We start from the raw sequence: 22,736 nt of genomic DNA, 5'->3' as shown, positions 1-22,736 counted from the left end.
TATAGGTCATAGAAATTCAAGGTAACTTCTACTTTCTATCTCTATATCAATCTGATTCATGTTTGGACATATAAGATGCAATATATATACATTCAGTGCTCTCTTTACGGTCAGATTTGGACATGGATCGTATAGCAGGAATATGTGCCCCTTGAATATCTATTAAAATCATGCTGCAGTAAATGTGTTTGATGCAACAACAGCAGTTTTATTAGCCTTGCAGCTTAATGTACATGGTACAAACAGTATCTTCTGGTATAGAAAGCTATAGAAACGAACCTTAGACCAATGAACGCAACTGCATGCAATTCAGGTCCGAAAGCAAATTACGCAACTGCCTATGACTTGAGAGGCGGAACTGGAGGAAAGTAGTGGAGTAGCGCATACAATGTACAGCAAGGACAGTCCAACGCAGATGCGGACAATTTTAGTCTCTTAAGTAAACTCGTTTTCAACTGTATTGTTTGCAGCCACTACAGGTTAAGTGTAAATGCTGACTGATAGTGATGACTGACATCACATGGCATAGTCTGTGATTTAAAAAGAACACACGTGTGTGTCATTAGCTAGCACAGAACATACTGTGTCAATATAAGTATTATAGACTACAAAAATGCATTGTAAGTACACTAGGTATTGCAAACATCTTTATATATTTAATGTGAAAAAATGAAAATATTTCTATAAATGATTATACTGTTGAGTTGTTCTTATGTTTTATATTATAATTTTTTTAATGCATTCTGATATGATGTTTATTGTAAATACACATATACTGCAGTGGGTTATGTGTGTGTGTGTATACTTAAGGCAGGTACCTATTAGCCAGGTACCTATTGAAACATGTCTTGAGATATACTTTGTTTTGAATAGGATTGGAATTACACTCAAGTTTCGTGCTCTTTTTTTAAAACACAACTTGTGTGCAAGTTGTTTTCCGACTTGAATCAAGTCCATAGTGAGACTGACATTTCTAAGATGACAATTGTAACATATTTCTGGTATATAGCTTTCTGTTTTCTTGTCAGGATTGCAATATTATTAAAAGCAAAAGTCCAATTCTATCTTGCCAATCTCTAGAACAAATCTAACATTGTTCAACTCTTCATTAGTTTGGCCAGCTTTTCCAGCATCGATTGCCCTGCCCACAGAAAACACAAACCTTTTTAACTCTAAACTCCTCTCCAGCTCTTGCCTGATTGACAGGTGTCAAACATTTTGATTCTGGTACATTCCACCTTCCCTAGATAAAGGACATTAGAATATGTGCTCAGTTTTGCTTATCTGCTAGACACACATGATAAGCTAATCACTTTGCTACCACCCCCCATCCTCACTCTTCAAGCAGAACCAAGTTAGATGATGCACACTTTGTGGGAAGTGTAAATATCCTTGTCAGGACATCTATGTTTTTTTGGAACAAACCTGGTCTATGTTTGACTGTGAGTCATCTTGGTGTTTACCCCACAATTGTTTTGCATGCACTGTAGTTCCACTATAGTTCATGTAGCCTGTTTTTTCTACTGTAACATACATCTGTTCCCTTGTAAGTAGCTTACGGCACATGGACAAAACAGGATTTTCCTCTTCACTCCTCCATAGCAACCTTTGCAATGAGTTTAGGTAGAGATAGGTCAAACAGAAGAAGTCCCCTGACAGTATATAATACAGCTTCTCCCCTTCCTCCATGTCTTTTCCTGTCTGTAGAAGTTTTGTTTTCTGTAGTGCAGGGTTTCCCTGGTATAGATCCCAGTGACACATCACTTGTGGGATAAGCTCAGAGTCCAGTTTGCTACCCAGGAGCTGCTTCCTCTGGGAGCAACTTTGATGTTTACATAAATTTTGGAGCGCATGCGCCAGCACGCCAATAGCATTGTCTGCGATTGCTCATGCAACGCTTCATTGCAAAGCACCAGAAAATGAATTTTCGAGTGGTAAAAGAACTTTAAACAGCTATATGATGTTTATTGTTTCAGGATTAAGTGCTGTAATATTCAGTTCAAGTCGTGTTCAGCAGCTTTATGTTGGTCAGCAAGATGGAGTTTTAGTCCTTTCCCAAAATGCTCCCAAAATGCTGAAAAACACCTTAGGTAAGTCCCTAAGTTAGAGGTGTTTTATTGTGCTTGGTTCATTTAGTTAGTCTGGGTGCACAATGGAGCATTTTTGTCCACTAATCGGGCAAATCAGCCGACATACGACCATTCGGTCGGAAGTCTGGTTACAGTGTATAGCGACACAATAGTCGAAAGTTGTTTCAAAGTGTCGATTTTCGGCTCATTTGGTTGGTCATACTGTTTAATATTTTCCGACCAATCACCTAACAATCTTGTAGTGTGTATGCATTCATGCTCACGATCTCCATAGAGTTACAGAGTTGGGCTCTTTTCAACTGATGCTAGCAATGAATGTCTCGGTGAATAAATGTAGAGAGTGCTGTAGAAGGAATAATTAATTTGTTCCTTCTGAGACAGAATGTTTTGTTTCAGAGTCACAGAACGAAATTCGTTAGGACATGTGGATAGCTATAAAAAGGCGGTTTTAATCACTGTGACAAGAATGAATGAATATTGTGCTGTCATTTTCTGAAGACAAGAGGACCAGATGAAGGAACAGATGAAGAGCACAGATATGAAGGAAAAACGTGTCAGTGTGCATGGATGAATCGTCAGACTGATCGGACCTTCAATCATAGGTACAATCGTTTGAGAAAACGTCGGTCAGAAAATTCTTCAGTGCGTATCTAGCCTTAGTAGTATTTTTTACACTTTTACATCTTATAGAGCCTGGGAAAAGCAAAAAAGATAATAAAACACAGCAACATAGAACATGTGCAGCTTCTGATAAACAATGTGCAATTCTCAAACCAAAGGGAACAATCAGCTCTCAAAACTATTTAATGAGATTATTGCATGGATGAAAGGGTCCTTTGTGAATTAAGACAGGTTTGTACACAATAAAAGGGGTTAAAAGAACCAGATCCCTAGCAGTTATTGATATGGAAGATACTCTCAGAATGGGATTCTCCAGGAGTTTTGGAAAAGTCTTCTGATGAATCTGGAGCAATGAAAGTAACCGCATAGGTTGTTTTGGACAATGTCGTACATTTTCTCAAAATATATATGTAAATCTATGGATTGAGTAAAGTGACACCTTCCACAGCAAACCACAGCTCTCTGTTTGAAGAGCGCCTTTGAAAAGTTGGTGTTGTTTCTGTAGATCAAGTGGTGAAATTTCAGTCTAACTCTCAGAGACTGGAATGAATGTTGGACATTTGGAGACAAGGAAGCTCAGAAGTTGAGCTCAGTACTATAAGTAGCTTCAAGTTTTATCTGGGACCACATTAAAGTCAGGAGACACTATGGCTTCCGTGGGCAGGTCTTGAGATTATTGTCAGGCGCCGTCCCTCCTTCGTGTCAGGATGGCTGCCTGTCAGGTGTACCGTTGCATCTGGTTGCCAACCAGATGCTATTATTCTGGCTTCCCCGCCGGTCCTTCTCACATGCAATGAAACACTATTGGGCTAGGTCCTGCGCTACACAATGGGATGCTATTGGGTGCTTTGGTGGCATCTGCTGATGCTACGATAATGATTGGAGCATTGTTCTATTTAAAGCTGTTTCTGGAACCCTACTGATGCCAGGATATTGGGTCCCCCAGCTCCAGCGTTCCTGTGTATCCTATAGTTGATCTCCTGTGTATGACTTTTGCTTACTCCTGACTATTCTTCTGACCGCTCCTCCATTTGGCTTACCTGGTATTGTCTTCTGCCTGTTCGTGACCACTTTCAGGATCTTCCTTGTGTATTGCTGCTGCCTGAACATTACCGACCCGGTTTGCTTAGACCACTCCTTCTGGATATTCCTGTGTGCCACTGCTGTCCGAACGTTGCGGATCCAGCCAGACTGACCACCCTCTATTTCTTGTATCTCACTGGTGGCTCAGTAGGAGGACCACGACCTACATGTCTCCCGCAGCAAAACCCATGCCTTCTTGCAGGGGTCCCTGGAGAAGACTGGAGGCGTGTTAGCCTCCTCACCTCCCACTAGAGCTGTACCAACGCCGACAGGTACATTCCAGTATTATAAAAGCTGTGACAATTATGAGGTGAATCGTATAGATGTTCAGGGAATAGTGAACAGACAAAGTTTATTGAAGAGTGTTGAAATTGTGCAAAAGGGCATAAAATGTATCTGTGAGGAATAGATACATTATACACTATTGTTACTACAAAATCCGTGGAAGCAGTATCAATGTAAGCCTTCTTGCCGATGCCCAGGCAAAGAACAGTCTGGCTAACCTTTCATTTAACGGAGCTCAATTTAGAAAAAAAAATTACATACCGTGATACATAAATCATCTTTTGGGAAATCAAACCACTTGCACAAGATCATAGAGCTAGAAACTTTCACCCTTCATTGTCTCATCAACAGTTCAAGGAGGCAAGGAGTTATAGACCAGGAAGGCAATGTACCAGGCAGAACTTCCCTACTGACTATAGACAGTCATTTAGACCTAAGGATGGCTAAATTAATCAAAGATTGCAATAATGACTATTGTCAAGAGCAGTCCCCAGTTACACTTATAGGGAACAGAATTTCACATTTCTCAGAAGCATGGACTCACTGTACTACAAATCAATCGGAATTGGTCATGATAAAGATTATTACTACAGTTTGCAAAGCTTAATGAGGATCAAGGCAATTTCTCAGGTTCCCCAAGAGCAAAAATGTTACTAAAACTTCAGGGACTTTTCACAGTTTTGGAATTGAGTAGACTGAACAAAAATGTACATTCTAGACACTTTCTTAAAGAATCGGTGAATTCTATTCTCAAGGCCATCAGCGAATGGAACTTCATGGCATCCATAGACCTTCAGGATGTCTACTTACATGTTTCTATGGCAATGCATAACAGAAAATTCCTCAGATTCTCGATAATGGGGCACAATTTTCAATTCAACTGCCTGCCTTTTGGACTGTCAACTTGCCTGACAACTTTTACCACAGTACTAATCACTATGGTAGCAAAATTAAGTGAATATGATGTCAATCTATGACTATATGTGGATAAAAGTTTCAATTAGTTTCATATTTCCAAATAGATACCACACAAAGCAAGATTTCTGTATCAGAGTAGAGATATATAAAGATCCAATCTCTGGCATATCAATTTCAGACAACAATAAGATAAGGACAGTTAGGAGTGTTTTCCTCTGCGGTAAGGGTGGTCCCGTGGACAAGTTGGCACATACAAGATTTCCAACTAGAGCTCTTGAAGAAATGGAATCACAAACAGGCTTCATTGGATCAGATCATTAAGCTTTCAAGAGCCACCAGTGAATTTATCGAGTGGTGCAAAGTCCAAAACTCGAGAGCAAAGGAATGTCACTTTTAAAACCAGAGTGGGTTTTACTAACAACAGACATCAGTGTTGCAGAATGGGAAGCACAATTTCAGGATGAAATAGAACAAGGTGCATGGTCACGGAAGAAGAAATTTCATGTAAACATTATGGAAACGAGCAGTTTGGAAAGCAATTCAACATTTCCATCATTTACAGGGAAATATCTAAGAATATAATCAGACAACATGACTATGGTGGACTTCAGAAATAGTCAAGGATGAAAAAGAAGCAAAACAATGTTGATGGAAATAGTGAAAATTATGTTTTGGTCAGAAAAAAATGTAAAGGCACGGTCATGTAGCAGGCAAGCAGAACATCCATCTGGGGACTGTGAAGTCTACACCAGGAAATAATCCAGTTACTAATAAACAAATTCAGGCTTTATAGGTAGACATAATGATGACCAGCCAGAATGCCAAGGTACCCAGATATCTTTATCGACACAGAATCCCAGGAAAAGGGAATAGATACATTAGCAGTCCATTAGGTTTTCCAATTAGGTTACATCTACCCTCCATTTCCACTCATTCCTCATGTCCTGAAGAAATTGAAGAAGGAGAAAGCAGATGTAGTAGCAATTTTCCCAATTGGCCATAGCCTGGGAGATACTTAGGGAACAATTATAGCCTTTTCCTCTTTGGGCTGAATTGCTGCTACACTACGGTCCAGTCTTAAATCAAAATGTAAAACATCTAGCTTTAGTGGCTTTAAAATTGAGTTGCTCAGGGATAAAGGAGTCTCAAAATCAGTGATCAGTGCACTCTCTTACAAGCTAGAAATAAGTATTCCTCTGTAGTTTACTTTAAGATAGGGAAAATATTTGTTGCTTGGTGTGAGTCTAAAGTGAATCCAACTACAGCAACATTTTCACACATCTTAAACTTCTTGCAAGATGAACTTACTAAAAGTCTTCTTTAGGCAACTTAAAGTACAGGTATTTTAGGCGCCGTCCCCGCAATGTCCATAGGTGCCAGGGACAGACGCCTGTACTTTTGTAGGGGCCGCACTTTTGGATTCGGTCCTAACGCTGTCCACGCTCTCTCTCTCTTCCGATATCAGCAGTCAGGTGCATCTGACCGCCGATATTACCTGTGACCAACGCTGTCCACGCTCTCTCTCTTCCGATATCAGCAGTCAGGTGCATCTGACCGCCGATATTACCTGTGACCAACGCTGTCCACGCTCTCTCTCTTCCGATATCAGCAGTCAGGTGCATCTGACCGCCGATATTACCTGTGACCAGTCAGGGACCACTTACATCTATTTTAGGCACCTCCTCACTAGGTTCTGGTGGTGCCAGAGTATTGGTTCACCAGCTCCAGCATTCCTGCCTCCAGTTCCCTGTTCCTGTAATGGTTATTTGGTTCTGACTTCTGGCTTGTTCTATTCTCTTGTACTGCGTTTTGGTACTGATCCCTGTCTGGATTCTGACCGCTGGCTCATCTCTGACTATTCTTCTGAATCCTCCCTGTGTTCTGCGCCATTGTTTGGTATCTGACCCGGACTGCACGACCATTCCTGCACTCCACACATTACACTGGTAACTAACTTGGAGAACCCCAACCTGCGCACCTCACGCAGTCAAGTCCATATTTCATTGCGGGGGTCACTGATGAAAACTGGGTTGTGTTAGACTCTGCGCCTCCCTGTTTAGTTGCACCAATACCAGTTTGTGGCATCTATAGTGTCATTAACGTGACGAGTTGTCTACATAAAGTATCCTTCTGGATACTAAATTTTCATTAGAAGAACCGATTACAAGTTTTTCCAAGCAGTAAAATGGATCCGTCCCTTGGCTCCTATGTGACCCCCATGGGACCTCAATTTAGTTATCAATACAGTTACAGATGACCATCTTGAACCACTATAAAAAAGTTCTTCTGAAATGGATGATTTTAAAAGTACTGTCCTAGTGGCAGTTACCTCTGCTAAAATTGGGAAATTGCAAGCTCTATGGTGCAGGGTAGCTTTCTTGAACATTTATGTAGATAGTGTGGTGTTAAAAGTCAATCCTAATTTTCTACCAAAAGCAGTATCTCCATTCCACATTGATCAAGAAGTATTGTTACCAGCTTTCCTCCCACAACCTGTGAGTATTCACAACACTAGTTCAAGAAGACAGCTGTCAAATAACTATTCACAATGACAGTTACAAACACCGTTTCTCAATTCCTGTAATCAGCCTTCTGTTAAGAATAGCAATCTAGCTAGTCATCTCACCTTGGTTTCTGCACAACTTTTTCTACACTGCAATCAGCCCTTCAGTGAAAAGTTCAAGCCAATCAGAACAATTCATCTCACCTGTCTGTAGCCTTTGTATGTCCCTCAGTACTACCAAACCTTTGCAGGAGTAAAGTTTTGTTTTGTGCGTCAAAGAAAACTTGTTTTGTTAGACTGTACAATAAAATTCTTTCTTCTACAATCCTTGTGTTAGGAACTCCCAAGTCAGTACAGTGAAACTCGGAACTACTCTGAAGGCCAGGTGTTCACTGGAGCCCCTAGTGGTGGGGACAGACTGGGCTGCGGGCCGACCGAGGGTCGAGTAACGTATACTGACTTAAAGGAGTTCTCAGAAGTGGAGTGATTGGTGGACTGTAGTATAAGAAGAATCCTAGGTCAAAAGGTCACAGGCACAGATGCAATATCCAAGGGCAAGCGAAGGGTCAAACTCACAGGCAGAGAAGCAAAATCCGAATTCCAGGCAAAAGGTCAAGGTCAGAAGAGAAGGGTCACAGGTCCAATAACAAGCAGGGGTCAAAACACGGGTAGTCAAATCCAAGGTAGCAGGAACCAAAACGGATAGCACAAGCAGGCAGCAGGACTGAGGACAGAACGCTTTAACCGGCAGTGAGGCTGCAGACCTCACTGCCTTAAATACCAGTAGTGGCCAATCAGAGCCTAGCTCTGAAATCACATGAGCAGGCTCAATCCTGCCATATTAATCAGCCCACAGGCTTGTGGGCGCTTCTGCGCATGCGCCCGGCTGTTCCCAGCTGCCGGGACGCAGCGCCCCTGTAATTAGCGTCCGACCATTGCCCTGGCAACGGTCGGGTAGAGGCAGGAAGTGACGTCCCAGTTGCCATAGCGACGACCGGGACGTCTGCAGGAACTAGGTGAGAGTCGTGGCGGTGGCCGCGGCCGCCGCGACTGCTAACACCTTGGACCTTGGCTTCGTCCCTCACTATTCTACCTTCTCCGATCCACTTACTTTGGCTTCGTTCATTACTATTATACCTTCTACAATCCTTTGTCATCTTCTGACTAAGCGACTAGACCGGATATGGTGTGTCTCTGATAGCTACCCCAGCCATGTGGTTCTTACCTAGAAGCATTATGACACAACCTAAGGATGAGAGAGAAAAAAAACTGCTCTCTCTGTATCTGGCCAGAGCCATCTCTAAATACTTGTCCAGGACACAGAAACTTAGAAATACTGAACACGTCTTTGTCATACTACAGGTCACCAAAAAGGGTATGCTCCTTTTTAATAAGCCATATCTAAATTTATCAGACATTTAATCATACAGGCATACAAGAGGAATGGGTAAAATAAACCAAAAATACTGAATAGCCAACTAGTCCCAGAAAAGTACAGAGTTGTGTTTTACTTTCAGGCCTCATTCACTGTTTTACTGCCACTACCTGAGGCTTGATATAGCCTTGTTCAAAAACATAGCCCAAATAATTGGCCTCTGTCATAGTCACAGCCAATTTGGCTGGGTGTGCTGTAAACCCTGCTTCTCTTATGACGACATCCACTTTGGGCAGATTTGACACCCAGACAATGTTGTCTGATTATGAAGAGCATGAGGTTTCCACAGTTTATTCTTAGCTCTCTGAAAAATGGCAGGGCCTCCATGTAACCTAAGTGGCAGTACCTTGTACTGGAAGAGTCCAAAGAGAGAGGCAAAAGCAGTCTTCTGCTTTGCTTCCTGAGTGAACAGACTTTGCCAATACCCTTTTATCAAATATAGGGTAGTTGAATATCTTTTACTAACTAGGCTTTCTACCGGTCCATCCACAATAGGCATGGGATACTTGTTGAAGCCTGACACATTATTTAAGAGTTTGAAGTCAATTCAGATGTGAATGGTCCGGTTTGGTTTTGAAACATCACGACTGTGCTAGACCACTCATGGACTCCTCTATTACAACCAACTGCATCATTATATCAATCCTCTTTTATAGCCATCCGTCTAGCCTACGACTTCTGGTTCATGACCATACCAGGAGCAGTAACAGTATCATGCTTTCTATTACATTACTGTTACGTGCCACCTTTTCTACCTGGTCTCTTTTGCATGGGGACAAATCCAACCCTATAGGAATGACAGGATCCTCAACCCTAATACCAGTCATTGCTGGATTCCTCTTGCCAGTGTTAAAGGATATTGACTTGGTGCATCTGCTCCCATTTATTCCTATCACATTGATAGAACTTATAGATTATGAGCTCTATGAACTCATAGGGCACTTGCCAGTGAGCAAAGAGTTTGCTCTCTTGCTTATGTTACTAACAAAACTCCCCTGGAAAGGAGCAGAGCACTGCTGGACTGTCAAATTTCTGCCTTTTAGATGTTGTTGCACTACAGGTGCTAACCTCTATTGCGTTCAGCCTACATACTGCTCCAGGTTTGGTTCCCTTGGTGTTTGCACACCCCTCTTTTAACATATCCAGGCCATCCCCCACTTTAGCCTCCCAACAGGGCATTTCCTCTAGGAGGGCTTTCTGGTCTATAACTTCCTCCGGCAAGAGTGGAAAATCATATCCTAATATAAGAGGGTATGGCAATTTTGGAACTATGGCGGCTACTACTGCAGCTGGGTTCATAGCGCACTTTTTTTCCTTGCTGTCGATCTTTCGGTCTTGGCGCACTCTGCTGAAGGGTCGTTTGGGTCATCTACACTCGCTTTTGGGATGTGTTGGTGGCTTAGTTGGGAAGTCCAGTATTTTTTGTCTGCCTAGTATAGCTCCAAGTCTCTGCAAAATTGTGGTGACTTCATTAATCGTTTGTGGGTTGCTTTGCATAACCCATCTCTGAAGAACCCTGTCCAGACCTCGGGTGGAACAATCTATTAAGATTTGTGTTGGTGAATTAATTTCAAGTTGGAGCCCCTTCTTAAGGAGTTTAGTTAAACCACACAACTGTGGCCTAACTAGTTTCACTCTCTCAAAGTGCCAGGCATGAAACTAGTAGTCTCTGTCTGAGCAGTAGCTACTTGTAACACTTGTGCTTGCTGTGTAACAGTTACTTACAACAGGCCCTTTAACATCTCCTTCATTTTGTCTGTTTGATTGGGTTGGAATCAGAACTTGGTTTCCCTAAGCATCCCAGATGACACCCCTTGTGACACTGACACCTCCAATATAATGATCCAGTTTATTTCTGATATATAGCCTTCTGTTTTATGTCAGGGTGGTAATATTAGTCAATATTAACAAAACTCAAATTCTTCCTTGGTGATCTCTAGCTCTATTCTAACACAGCTCTATATTTTATCGACCAGCTTATTCTGCATGGATTGCCCCATGCACAAGAAACAAGCCTTTTAAATTCTAAGCTCCTCCCAAGCTGTAGCCCGATTGAACTTGGGTTCAGACCTCAAGTTCTACACCTCTGTTTAAGTGTGCTTTAGCCACATTCCAGGTTTGATGCACATCTCTGAGCTCTATGAAGATGGAAGAAATTAGAGTATAATCTATTTTCATCTATGGTTTTTAACAAATTTTGTAAAAAAATCCATTAAGCGTTGTATCTGTGCTTCTTCACAGAAACCAGTCATGCATTCTCTCATTTATCAAAAACAGAACATAACAAAAGCAGTATAAAACACCCTTGCAGCATTATTATTCTTGAGGTTTTTTTCTTGTTTCATTTGTTTTTACATATTTATTTGACTTATATTTTGGTTTTATTGCTTTAGGAATTAAGCAAAATGTCTTCTACTTGTTTAAAGTAAGTAAATGTGCTTCTTTTAGAGACCATTTCACTAGGTATATGCAGCAATCAAAGTGGAATGATAGTATGAGAGATTGACATATTGGTGTCCTCTTACTAAGTAGCAACTTTTACTGCTATCTTTCATTACTCTTTTTCACTAGTTATTGTAGTTTTTACTAATAAACTAAAAGCCCTGAGATCGTAAAGCAAAAAGTGACTTCAGGTGAGTTGAACCCCAGCTATTTTCAGTAAATGAGTAAGAGAAATGGTTGGTATGCAAACCTGCCAAATCTGAGCCTCTTACTAAACTGATCTTATTGTGTGTACCTTCATCAAGTGTAGAATAAAGACATAATAACATTAACTACAGATTTGAAAATATGCCAGTGGGCTAGTGCTGGAAGTTTTAATCTCAGGTCCCCTTGCTCCAGGAGGGACCCAAAAGTGGTCTTTTCTAGCCCTTCCCTCATGCTTTGGGTGGGTGGTGTGCTGCATATACAGAGCAATGTAGTGATCAGGTACTATTAAATGAACCCATGCCCTTAGGGAGGTTTTGCTATCCCCCCTGAAGGTTATAGGGAACTGTCTTCTAGCTAGTGGATGGTTAGAAAAAGTCTCAGGCACGTTGGCACTTGCAGTTATGCTAGAGAGCCACACATAACACATTTAAAAAAATGAACAAACAACAATTACATTAAATAATGAATAAAAAACCATCACAGTTATAAACAAAAATCTTAATTAGACCCCAAAGGACATTCCAACAAATCATTCTTTGCTTTGTTACTCAAGTCCTTGTTTGCAGTCTTCAACATTCACAGAATGCAATGACAGAGACCATTGATCCTTTTTTTATTTTAGCTAAAGTAGTCAAAACTTACTAGGAAATTTTAAGTAAAGCTCCCCCATCCAAAAAAGAATCTCCTTACCAAGCAACTCATTGTAACAAACCTGTTTGCTGATGGTAAAAAAGAGTGGATCTCTGTAACTGTAAGCAGAAGCGAAATTCAAAAGTGTAATCGGAGACATAAGAACCAGACCCGGTAGTTGTACATGTAAGAGGAGTCGGAGCCAGAAGCATCGCCATATAAAGCCAAAGTCTATACACGGGAGCTAAGCAGACAGAAAGTTAGGATCACTGGATTACGGCACAATAATCTGCCAAATTGTACAATTGGCTGCCATACTTGTATACTTCCAAAATGTAGTGGATTGGCTATGGGCAGAAAGTAGTGATAAGATGAACAAGGCATGTATGTCCAAGATTGTCCCAGAAATAGACCCTGAGGCTGGTCCCCACAACATGAGGTTTGATAAAATGCTTTTTTAGGGATAGGGGATAAATACTGTATGCTTCCATTGTGATATAGTTGAGATCCACTGTATTGCAGCTTAATAAGAGGACACCTATGAAGTAACTTCACATGCAAGACCAATTTTTAAATCCACAGAATAAGAAGTTTGACCTCAAGTTCTTTTTTGTCTGTGACACTGTTGTACTGCAATGATGAATAGTCATTTATTTCTTGCCACATTAAACATTGTCAAGAGTTTAATTATACATATTTATATTCTGAGCACTAAATTTTAAGCCACTTTGATTCTTGTTTATATCTTTAAATAATCAATAATTCTTTTTCATCACTAAAAATTTATTTTGTGGATTAATATAGTTATGTTTTAGTTTTGCCTTTCACAACGAATATACCAATGTTACATAATAGTGAAAATTTGCAGTTAAAATTTTAATCACTTCTAATTTGCTGGAATTCCAATTTCACTTGTATACTACTTTGAAACTGCTAAACTTTTGTAATTTCCTATGCATGTCTAACATCTCTTGAAATGTTCATCACTATAAAGTAAAAAATGAAAGTAATTTTATAAAATATGTTAATTGCTTTTAGGTTTAAGTTACTAATTGGTTAAGGAGGATCTTTGTCCCTTCATGATTTAATTTTTTGGTATGAATCAGTTTAAATAGGAATACTTTTTCATCTCTGAGTGAAAACTAAATGTAAAATGTCCTGAAATTTTCAATACATGAGAAAAATATTTGATTTTAATTTTTGTTACAAATGGAGTTAAAAGCTGCACAAGAAACTATATTACCTATTGCAAAAATTATTATGTAAATAATGGGAAATGGCTTATTAAAATCATTGTACATCTTGACAATTTGTCTGATCGGTCAAATAGCTACCCCTAAACAGCAGTCTCTGCCTATTCATTTTCACCAGCATAATATGCAGCTCTTTACAGAGAATGTTTAACTATTCACATCAGTGCCTGCTCCTGCATTGAAGCTTACAATCTTAATTTTCTACCAATAAATACTAAAATTAACCTATTAGTATGTGTTTGGGCATTGGGAGGAAACCATAGCACCCAAACGAATCCCACCCCAAAACATACATGCTCCACACAGATAGTGCCCTAATAGGAATAGAACCCATGACCCAGCGTTGTAAGGCACGAATGCTAACCACTGTACCCCGTGCAGGCAATCTTTTTTGAACTTCTGAAAACTGAAGGTTGGATTGAGACAAACTTGTGTATGCTTGGATGTGTTATTCTATGTCTTAATATTTGGCATGGGTATTTGCAAACATAGACCAGCTCATTTCATGTGAGGAAGAAGATAAAGGCCTTGCCACAATGTTGCAAGAAGGTATGCGTTCCAGTATCCCAGGCGGTATTCCTGAACCAAAGACCCGAAAATGTTCGGTATTCATTTCAAACATCAAATCCTATTTGTATGTTTTTGTAAAATGCAGTAGCAATGTTATGATCACTAGCATTTAGTACTTTGAATCTTGTATCTAGAAAATTTGCCAAAGCATGAATCGATTGGCAACAAAATTCCTCCCTGCTGTTAATAAAGTCTTTAAAGTTTCTTTATTCTGCACTTGTAAACAGAGAAGCATTTTGATTCAATGACAGCTGATTTTATCTGGGCCATATGATGAGGATTAATAAAAATGTACACAGTGATTGGCTTTAGAAACACTGGGCTTGATTCATCAAGGAACGTATCTGCTGATTTTGACTGTATTTAACGCAAAATCACCAGATATACGGCCGTGAACGCAGCCCTGTCCACTCCATCTTCAAACACAAAGGACACTTACTTCAGCCTACGATTTTGGGGAGTGAATGGGGCAGGGAAGGGGCATTATGCCGTATACAATATAGAGTTGGGACGTGCGAACTCAAACGCACGCAGCTACGGCCCATTCAAGGTCTGAGCGCTTTAAAGTTACTTATCTTTCTGCCATATTTCCTGCACAGTACTTATGAACTGACAACACATTACATACCAGCCACTGCTGCTGGCAGTATTTTCACAGACATACACAGGTTCTATCCAGGGCTGCCAAGAGGAATTCAGGGCCCCGGTACAACAACATCATGGGGGCCCCCTTATAGTTGAGAATGTAAAAGGGTGCTAGTGCGTGTGTTCATACAATTGGGGGCGTGGTGATGCATCATTGGGTGTGGCAACCAGCTGAGAAGCGCTAGGCCACCCTCCTACAGGAAAAAAAACCCTGCATTGTAGTGTAAACAGTCACAAAATATTGGGATTGGCCTACTAGAATCACAACATTTCACAGACTCACCTGCTCTCTTCTACCTGTTCTTGTCACTTTCACCACCTGTGGCTGCAGGTTTCTTTAGTTGCGGCTTGTCTGGATCCTGGAATGTTGAGGGCCCTATCTGGAAAAAATAATGGGTACATTTAGTAAATTACAACTAGCCCTGGCGTTAAATCAATAGCACCCACGATTAATAATTAGGCCTTCCTCCAGACCCAACATTAAAATAATAGGTTTATTTATTAAATGTAAATACTATTTCCCTCCCCCTAAACAGTTCCAGCAATAAATTAATAGTATTTACATTTCAGAAATATACCTATTTCCCGCAACCATCACTGCCATTAAATAGTTAATAGTATTAAAGTAATTCTATCGTTTTAAAATAAGCATTGCCCAATCAATTGAATGTGTGTCCAAAGCACAAAGTGATTTATTTTTAACAGATGTAAATAGTCAATAATTCAATACATTATTATATCATGATAAAGTACAGTACAGCACAGCCAATACCAAAAGATAAAGTACATACCAATGCAATCGCTTGCGCTCGCTTGCGCACCCACGGGACCCGATGGACAATATTCTGTATAGAATATTGTGTCAGAGTTGACTGAGGCCCCAGTGAGATGCAACTAATATATATACAGTCAGTGTTTCATTGTGAACAATAGAGATGACGTAGATTGTTTCTATAGGTCCAGACGTTGGGTGGGTCCAGGCCAGACAGGTAATAGGTTGATTCAATCTAAGGAATCCAAAGGTGGGGGTCTTCTCTCCAGGGGGTCTGCTCCTTTTCATAGCCAGTATCATACAAAGGTTTTACTCTCTAATATCAATAACTAAAGTATGCAATGTGCGATCTCTTCGCCGATTGCACCGGACAGCTGCTGATGATTAGGGCTTCAATATGATATCAGGCATGACACCTTTCCTATTACCTAAACCTTTAATAACACTACAATGTACATATAATCACTATATATATATATATATATATATATATATATATATATATATATATATATATATATATATATATATATATATATATATATATATATATATATATATATATATATATATATAGACTAATAATAAACCGAATACTATCTGCTCCTGAATTACAGTGTAACAGAACCAATATGAAATGATATAAATAACTAACTGTTGTAATGCGAGTGTGTGCGTGCGTATTTTGCCGTGCGAATGCACCACGTCACGTAACACGTGGCGTACGCTTCGCAATACGCACGGCAAACCAATATTAAACCAATATACTTTCGTTTATCCAATTATACGACTTCAACAGTCCACCCTTTGATAGTACAATAAACTATCACCTTAAAGATGTTATAAGCAGGATCTCAGTACCACGTTTAATCCCCCTTGGTGTATGTCCACGCTGTTTGTAGATCTAAACAAGTTATCATAAGAGAGAGTCTTAATCCTCTAAACGACTTCTTCTTTTACTATAAACTGTACACTTCTGGAGCTTGGAGATAACCTTTTGTATGCCCTTCAAGGGTGCAATAAAACACTTAATACATTATTTGGAAAGGTACATGGTACAGTAGAACGTGTATCAGCTATACAGAATTCTCTACTACAGTTCTTCAAGTTTAACAGGTTCTTCTGTCCAACGCATGTCTTTAAGCTCAGAATACATTTAAACACTTCATGTTCATCAATAGCATCATCCTATGTCTATCAATAATGTCATATGCAATCTCCTTCAGCTTGCGTTAATATACACACATCTAATAATGTCACCAGTTCTTTTCATCAACCCTTGTGGGCGGGCTATTGTCTGTTCGTTCTTCCCAGTCTCTCAATGCTCAGATTTAGCAGTGATCGGCTTGCAAAGCATTGGGAGACTTCAGACTAAGGGACCTAGGTGTCCTACTTTTTCCCCTAGTGACCTCCCACCCATAGTTCAGGTACCTCAAGAATATTTAGTGGAAAGAGAACTAATCCTACTTGATATAATCACTGAGGCACGTGTGAGCACGCCCAGCACTTTGTTTGGTCTAAAACCTTACCCTCCCAAGAATGATAATCATTCTCAAGGATGCCTGCTCAAGTCCGAATATTACTGGACTGGCATCGCTGGGTGTGTCTCTTTTCTAACCATGGGGTCGCCGTACTTACGGACGTAATGCTACTCAGACAATAGCCCCTCGCACTTTCTCCAAGCTCCAAGGTTTCCAAATTTTCCTTTACCCCTGAATTGAATAGAGTAATTGACTGGACTGATTATGCTACTAACTTCTTCCTCCCCATTACCTCCTTATCATTACCTGAACCAGTCTCTGTCACCTGCTAATAATCAAAAGAATTAACCGTCCTGAGAAGAGAGTGAAATGAGAGAACACAAAACAGGAAAAACTACAACTTCATGCTGGACAACAGTCTTAGCCTTTGGCTCAGGTGCTACTAACTGCATTTGAGGCCTTCCAGTACAAACTCATGAGTGCCCTTGGACCCTTCTCTGAGTGTTGGCCCCTCTGCAGTGGGTGGTATGGGCACCAGTGTGTCTCTGCTACCCTTGAAGCCGTGAGGCTGGTAGCCTACACCTGGTACCTGTCTGGCAAATAACCTAAGCTTAAGAAATTACCGCTCCACAACTTACTCTCCTGATCCAACATCCTGACAGTTAGTGTGACCTTTCAGGAAACAGTGTTTTGGACGTTCTCTGTTGCTGTCTCACTATTTACCTTCTCTCAAGGTCTAACCTAGCCTCCCAGTTACAATCTCATCTCACGAGGGGTCAAGAACATTTCAAAAACTGACAGGTTAGGAGTCTGCCCAGGGGTGATCTCTTGGTAGCGGGAAAGGACTAGTGGCACTTCAATCAAGTTCCAACTCTTATTCTATTCAATTCATTCTACCGAGTACCACTACTTTATGTTCACACTGGTTTATGGCTAACTGAAAGTATGTGCTTTGTTACCACTACTCATACCTTATACATCTATTATCAATAACATGAATACCCCTATCATCTATTATAACTCTAGGACTATCACATTAAATAACAAAAGCTTTGAGTATGATACAGTAATACATTAGACACATTTCAATACACCTCTACCCAGACATATTTCATTGGTACACCTGTGTATACTTGAGGATCCTGCATGGTGGTAATTGGATGACGTGTATTTGTTTTACCTGGAGGAAAACCCATCAGCAGGAGGGATATGGGACGGCTCTATTGGTCTACCTTGTCCATCTCTCCAGAGTCCACCAGACTCCTCACCACATCTCTTCACCTTCCAGACAGTTTATCCTTCAGGTAAAACAAATCTTCCTATATTAACCAATATGTGTATGCGTGCACGTGTGTGTGTGTTCACCTTTCTTAAAACTAAAACAATACAACGAAAAACAAAACAAAACATAGATTTGTTAGCTGTCACATAAAACCCTGCTGTCTATTTGACAGCTATGTTCTCCCTGGTGTGACAGCCATGTATGGTTGTGCGTGTAAGTGTGGGCCTTACTAGCAGCTACTTCAGTTGGTAACTGTGTCACTGTATAAAGTCCTCTATGTAGTGTCCTAATCATGTGCTGGTATTGCTATAAAACGATTTCTCAGTCACCTCAACATCGCCCTCTAGACTAGAAAAATGCTAAAGACCAATGTATATCAATCGATTTTCCCTCTGCCAACTCACATGTCATTCTCAGTACCTCATATTCAGCTACTTGACTAAGTGGGAAAGGCAAAGAGGTCTCTTTCTATAACACTTTCTTCAATTATAACAGTATCCAGTACATGCCTGTCTAACAGTGAAAATTATAAAACATGAAAATTCTACATTTTCTAGGGTTTCACATTATGTCGTATCTTGTGGTAAAAATCCTACTCCAATGTTCTACACAGAGATGCATATCTGTATGCCTATCCTCTAGCAATCTCCTGTCTCCACCCTTTGTGCATCCATAAAAAGGCACATTTTTGTACAGGAGGCACGAGCCAAAACAAAAAAACAAAACAGATATGCAATCTATAACACATGAATCGTATTTCCACAACAGAACCTTTCTGCTTAAAATCAGCAGTTTCTATACACATGAAAACAAAACCCCTGACTGTTTCTGTAACTCATATCAATCTAGTGTGTGTATCTCTGAATTTGTCTTATGTAAAAACATAAAAATATGTTTTAGCCCCATTGTTGAGACTGATTTTATCTCTACCAGAGCAGAGAGAGAGAGAGAAAGAGAGAGGGAGAGAGAGAGAGGTAGAGAGAGAGAGAGAGAGATAGGTAGAGAGAGAGAGAGGGAAAGAGAGAGAGAGAGACTAGCGTTTGTGTAAAGAATGAGAAATAGGAAAGCAATGAATGATGGGAATACAAAGGTTTGAATACAAACATACATGTAGAAAGGGAGATTTTTTTACAACAAAATGACAGCTGGATTGGACTCTGACTCTATGGGGAAATGGCTGTATTCATTCCACTGTTCCCCTTAGCTATTTGCTAACTATGACCCCTCCCCATACTTGACTAGGGGTTCTTAACAGTGCAATCCAGTGTCGTCCGTCATTTGTTCATTAAGAACTCGGTATCTCATTGACTACATACCTTTTCAACGGACTTTTCTAACTTATAATAGAGAAATGTGAAAATGTACTCTTAGTGACTCATATTTTCTCTGAAATACATAAAACGATATTTTGGAGCAAAGTATGTACATACTTCATTGTTGGATAATGATTCTCAGCCAAACAAATTATCATGAGTCACTGCAGCCTAAAACAAAAGAGTGTTCCAATTGTCTATTGTTAATTAGTCTTTCAAGAGTAATTCTTCTATTTCTCTATCTCACCCCTTTTAAACACTTGTCTATACTTCTTTTGTGTCCCTTTTATCTGTGAAAAGAAAAACAAGATAGTTATCTTAAAACAGCAAACAAAACAAACATTTCTATTCTTTGCCGTCGGCTAGCGATTTAGGAAAACAAACATGTGACAACATAAAACGAACAAACAAAATCAACAAAGATTACTTTAAAAAAAATAAGTTTCTTTCTACATTTTGCACCTTAATGCTCACCACAGATTAACTCTAGAGTCGGCTATATTTCTCCCCCAGAATATTAGTTGTTACAGAGTGTGCAATCAATTAAAGGGGAACCTCTGAGAGAAGTGTACGCCTCCTTTGTGGATGTCTATGTGATTTCCAACCCAGGTATTCATTCTTCTCTCTACACAGTTCCTACTCATGTGTCCCTTCTTATGGCAGTAGAAGCACGTCCCTGTCATGTCTTCACAATGTTTTGCTAGGTGTCCTATTTTATTGCCTTGAAAACACTTCCTCAACTCGTGTTGTTTCTCTTCCTTTTTACAATCTTTCCTAATGTGTCCTTCTTCTCTGCAATTGTAACATCTCACTATTCTGGGTTTCCTGTTATGTGGGTTGTATTCTGGTGGTCGTGTGTGCAGTCCCTCTAGTGCTGGGATACTTATCATCATTACCCTATCACTTAGTGTCTCTTTCTGTTTGTTCATACTTCTATCATGTTCTATAGCTGACTCCCTGAGAACACTTACAGTACTTCCTCTCCAGTATGGTAATGAAGTTTGCACCCTTTTTTTCAAGTTTTCCCTGAGTCCATCCATTAGAACGTGAACAGCAACCCAGTATATTTGACCATCTCCATCAGAGCCCTGCAAAAGTAGTCTGTTGCATTTTCACTATCTTTTTGCTGGATACTAAAAATTTTACTCCAGTCCACTATCACTGGGAAATATGTGGCCAACTGTGTGATTATATGTCTAATATTGTCCTGATTATCATCCTCGGTTAAGGATTCATCCTCCTCCAACATACAATCCTTAATGAACTTTTGTATGTCAGTATTGAGAGGAAGACAGGTCTTCAATAATACTCGCCAATCGTTATTAGTTGGCTCATACACATTACCATAATATCTAATAAACTGCTGACATTTGGTCAAATCTTTCCTAGGATCAGGGAAATCAGACAAAATTGAAAATGTTTCAGACCTAGTGCATGGATCATGCTTTGCTACATGTTTTAAGGGAACATCACTATTCCTGTCTGCTTTCCCATTGGGAACTGCTGCTGTGCAGACAGGATGTAAGTCTACCAAATCACTGAAACTAGTTGCTGAAATTGCTGCTGCAGTAAAATGGATGTCTCCCCCTGTGTTAACCTTTTCATTACTCTCACCACTTTCAGCAGCTGCCCCTGCTGGTGGGACCGTTCCTCTTCTTTGTCCTGAAACATTACTTTTAACGTTACTTAAAACAACATACAAGTTACTAGTTACAGTTTTTACATTTTTGGTATTGGCTGTACTTCCCGCCCCGACCGAATTTATCGGGGTCGTGTTTGCGCTCAGTTCGCCACGCTTTGCAACGCACACTTCCGGAATGCTTGTTTCCGGTACGCTTACTTCCGCTGAACACGTGTTTTTCCTTACACTCACTTCCGCTGTGCGTTCGCTGCTCTGCCACGTGTTACCTTCCATTTGCCACGATTTTAAACAATGATTATGTGCATTTCTCACTTTCGTTGACTTAATCAACCGTACTTTATCTTTTACGGTATTTAGCACCTCTGCATTAAAACTCCCTGTTGTTGGGAAAGGCCTATCACAATCTTTGGTCATTTCGACCCACGTGTCACAATACACAGTTGCGTATGCACCATATTTTGCACACATGAGAAATCTTGCTGACTCAATAAGACCTTCCTTAGGCAGTAAATTGGTAATCTCTAGCGTATGCCTAGCACCCATGTTGCACAATATACTTTCTACCCGGAACACAGACACACTGCAATGCTCTGTTCCTTCCGGCCAAATGTGAAACACAGACACACCGCAATGCTCTGTTCTTTCCACTAAATAATTTCAACTCTGTTGCTATACTCACCGCTAGAGATCTATAATCCTCGGTGAACGTATTTCCTGTTAGCCGCGTTCACTCGCTTTTCTCGCCCTTGGCGAGGGTCCCTAATACAGAAATATCACTGTGGGCCCCAAGGGCTATCAGCTCCTCGATACCCTGGCTAAACCACAAAAATCTGCTGAGTTTATTATCGCTGGGAGCGCAAAGTCGATACAATCAACCTGCCTTTCCAGTATAATTCCTCCTAGCTGCTTCACCAATTCGCACTAACGGTGCGACCGGATCGCACTGCCTACCAATACTAATTATTAGCAAACCTTGCGATCTATTGGTAGCGCTTTTGCGAAAACTTCGTTTTCGCATTCGGTATACCTGCCCTGTATACCGTCCTTCAGTTGGGCAATCCGCCTCGTCAGACAGCAACTGAGCACCTCAACAATAAAACAGTGTATCTACGTTACAACATCACACACTATACACCTTTTCTGCGCAGAAAATCAAAAGTTCCCAACAACAGTAATAATGTCTCAGAGGCTTTCACAAGTAATTATACTATGCATGTATAATAACTATCAAAACAATTGTTCAACCACGTGGCAAATCTACCGGAAGTTTGCGTACGCACAGCAGGAAATACACATACGCTAAGCAATGCAATACAGTTAAAACGCACAATGACAGAAAAAAGAAACAGTTTTCTCTTTTGTCCCTAGGTTCTAGTTAGCGTGCCCTAGATAATGCAAAACGGACATTCGGTTTCACAACACAGAGTAAAATTCAGGTTTTGAACACAATGTGTTCTTACCCGTTTATGACGCGTCTCCACCCTTTGTTGAGGAACCGAAATCCGTTGGTCTTGCGTATCATCGGCAACGAAACCTCCAAAGCTCACGAGCCCCCAAATTATTA

At 40.3% G+C, this 22,736-nt stretch overlaps 1 protein-coding gene across 4 annotated transcripts in view; it reads left to right on the top strand.

Moving 5' to 3' along the window:
- The window catches only part of DNM3 (dynamin 3), a 399,791-nt gene that overhangs the window by 92,339 nt on the left and 284,716 nt on the right, over positions 1 to 22,736 (top strand). For all 4 annotated transcript variants that reach the window (XM_075182456.1, XM_075182455.1, XM_075182457.1 and 1 more), the window contains exon 14: positions 11,329 to 11,360. In XM_075182456.1, the coding sequence (XP_075038557.1) occupies positions 11,329 to 11,360 (32 nt within the window). The remainder of the gene's footprint in view (positions 1 to 11,328; positions 11,361 to 22,736) is intronic.

This window comes from Mixophyes fleayi, chromosome 8, assembly GCF_038048845.1.
Source record: "Mixophyes fleayi isolate aMixFle1 chromosome 8, aMixFle1.hap1, whole genome shotgun sequence".
Lineage (NCBI taxonomy): Eukaryota > Metazoa > Chordata > Amphibia > Anura > Limnodynastidae > Mixophyes > Mixophyes fleayi.
This window is presented reverse-complemented; position numbering and strand designations above follow the sequence as displayed.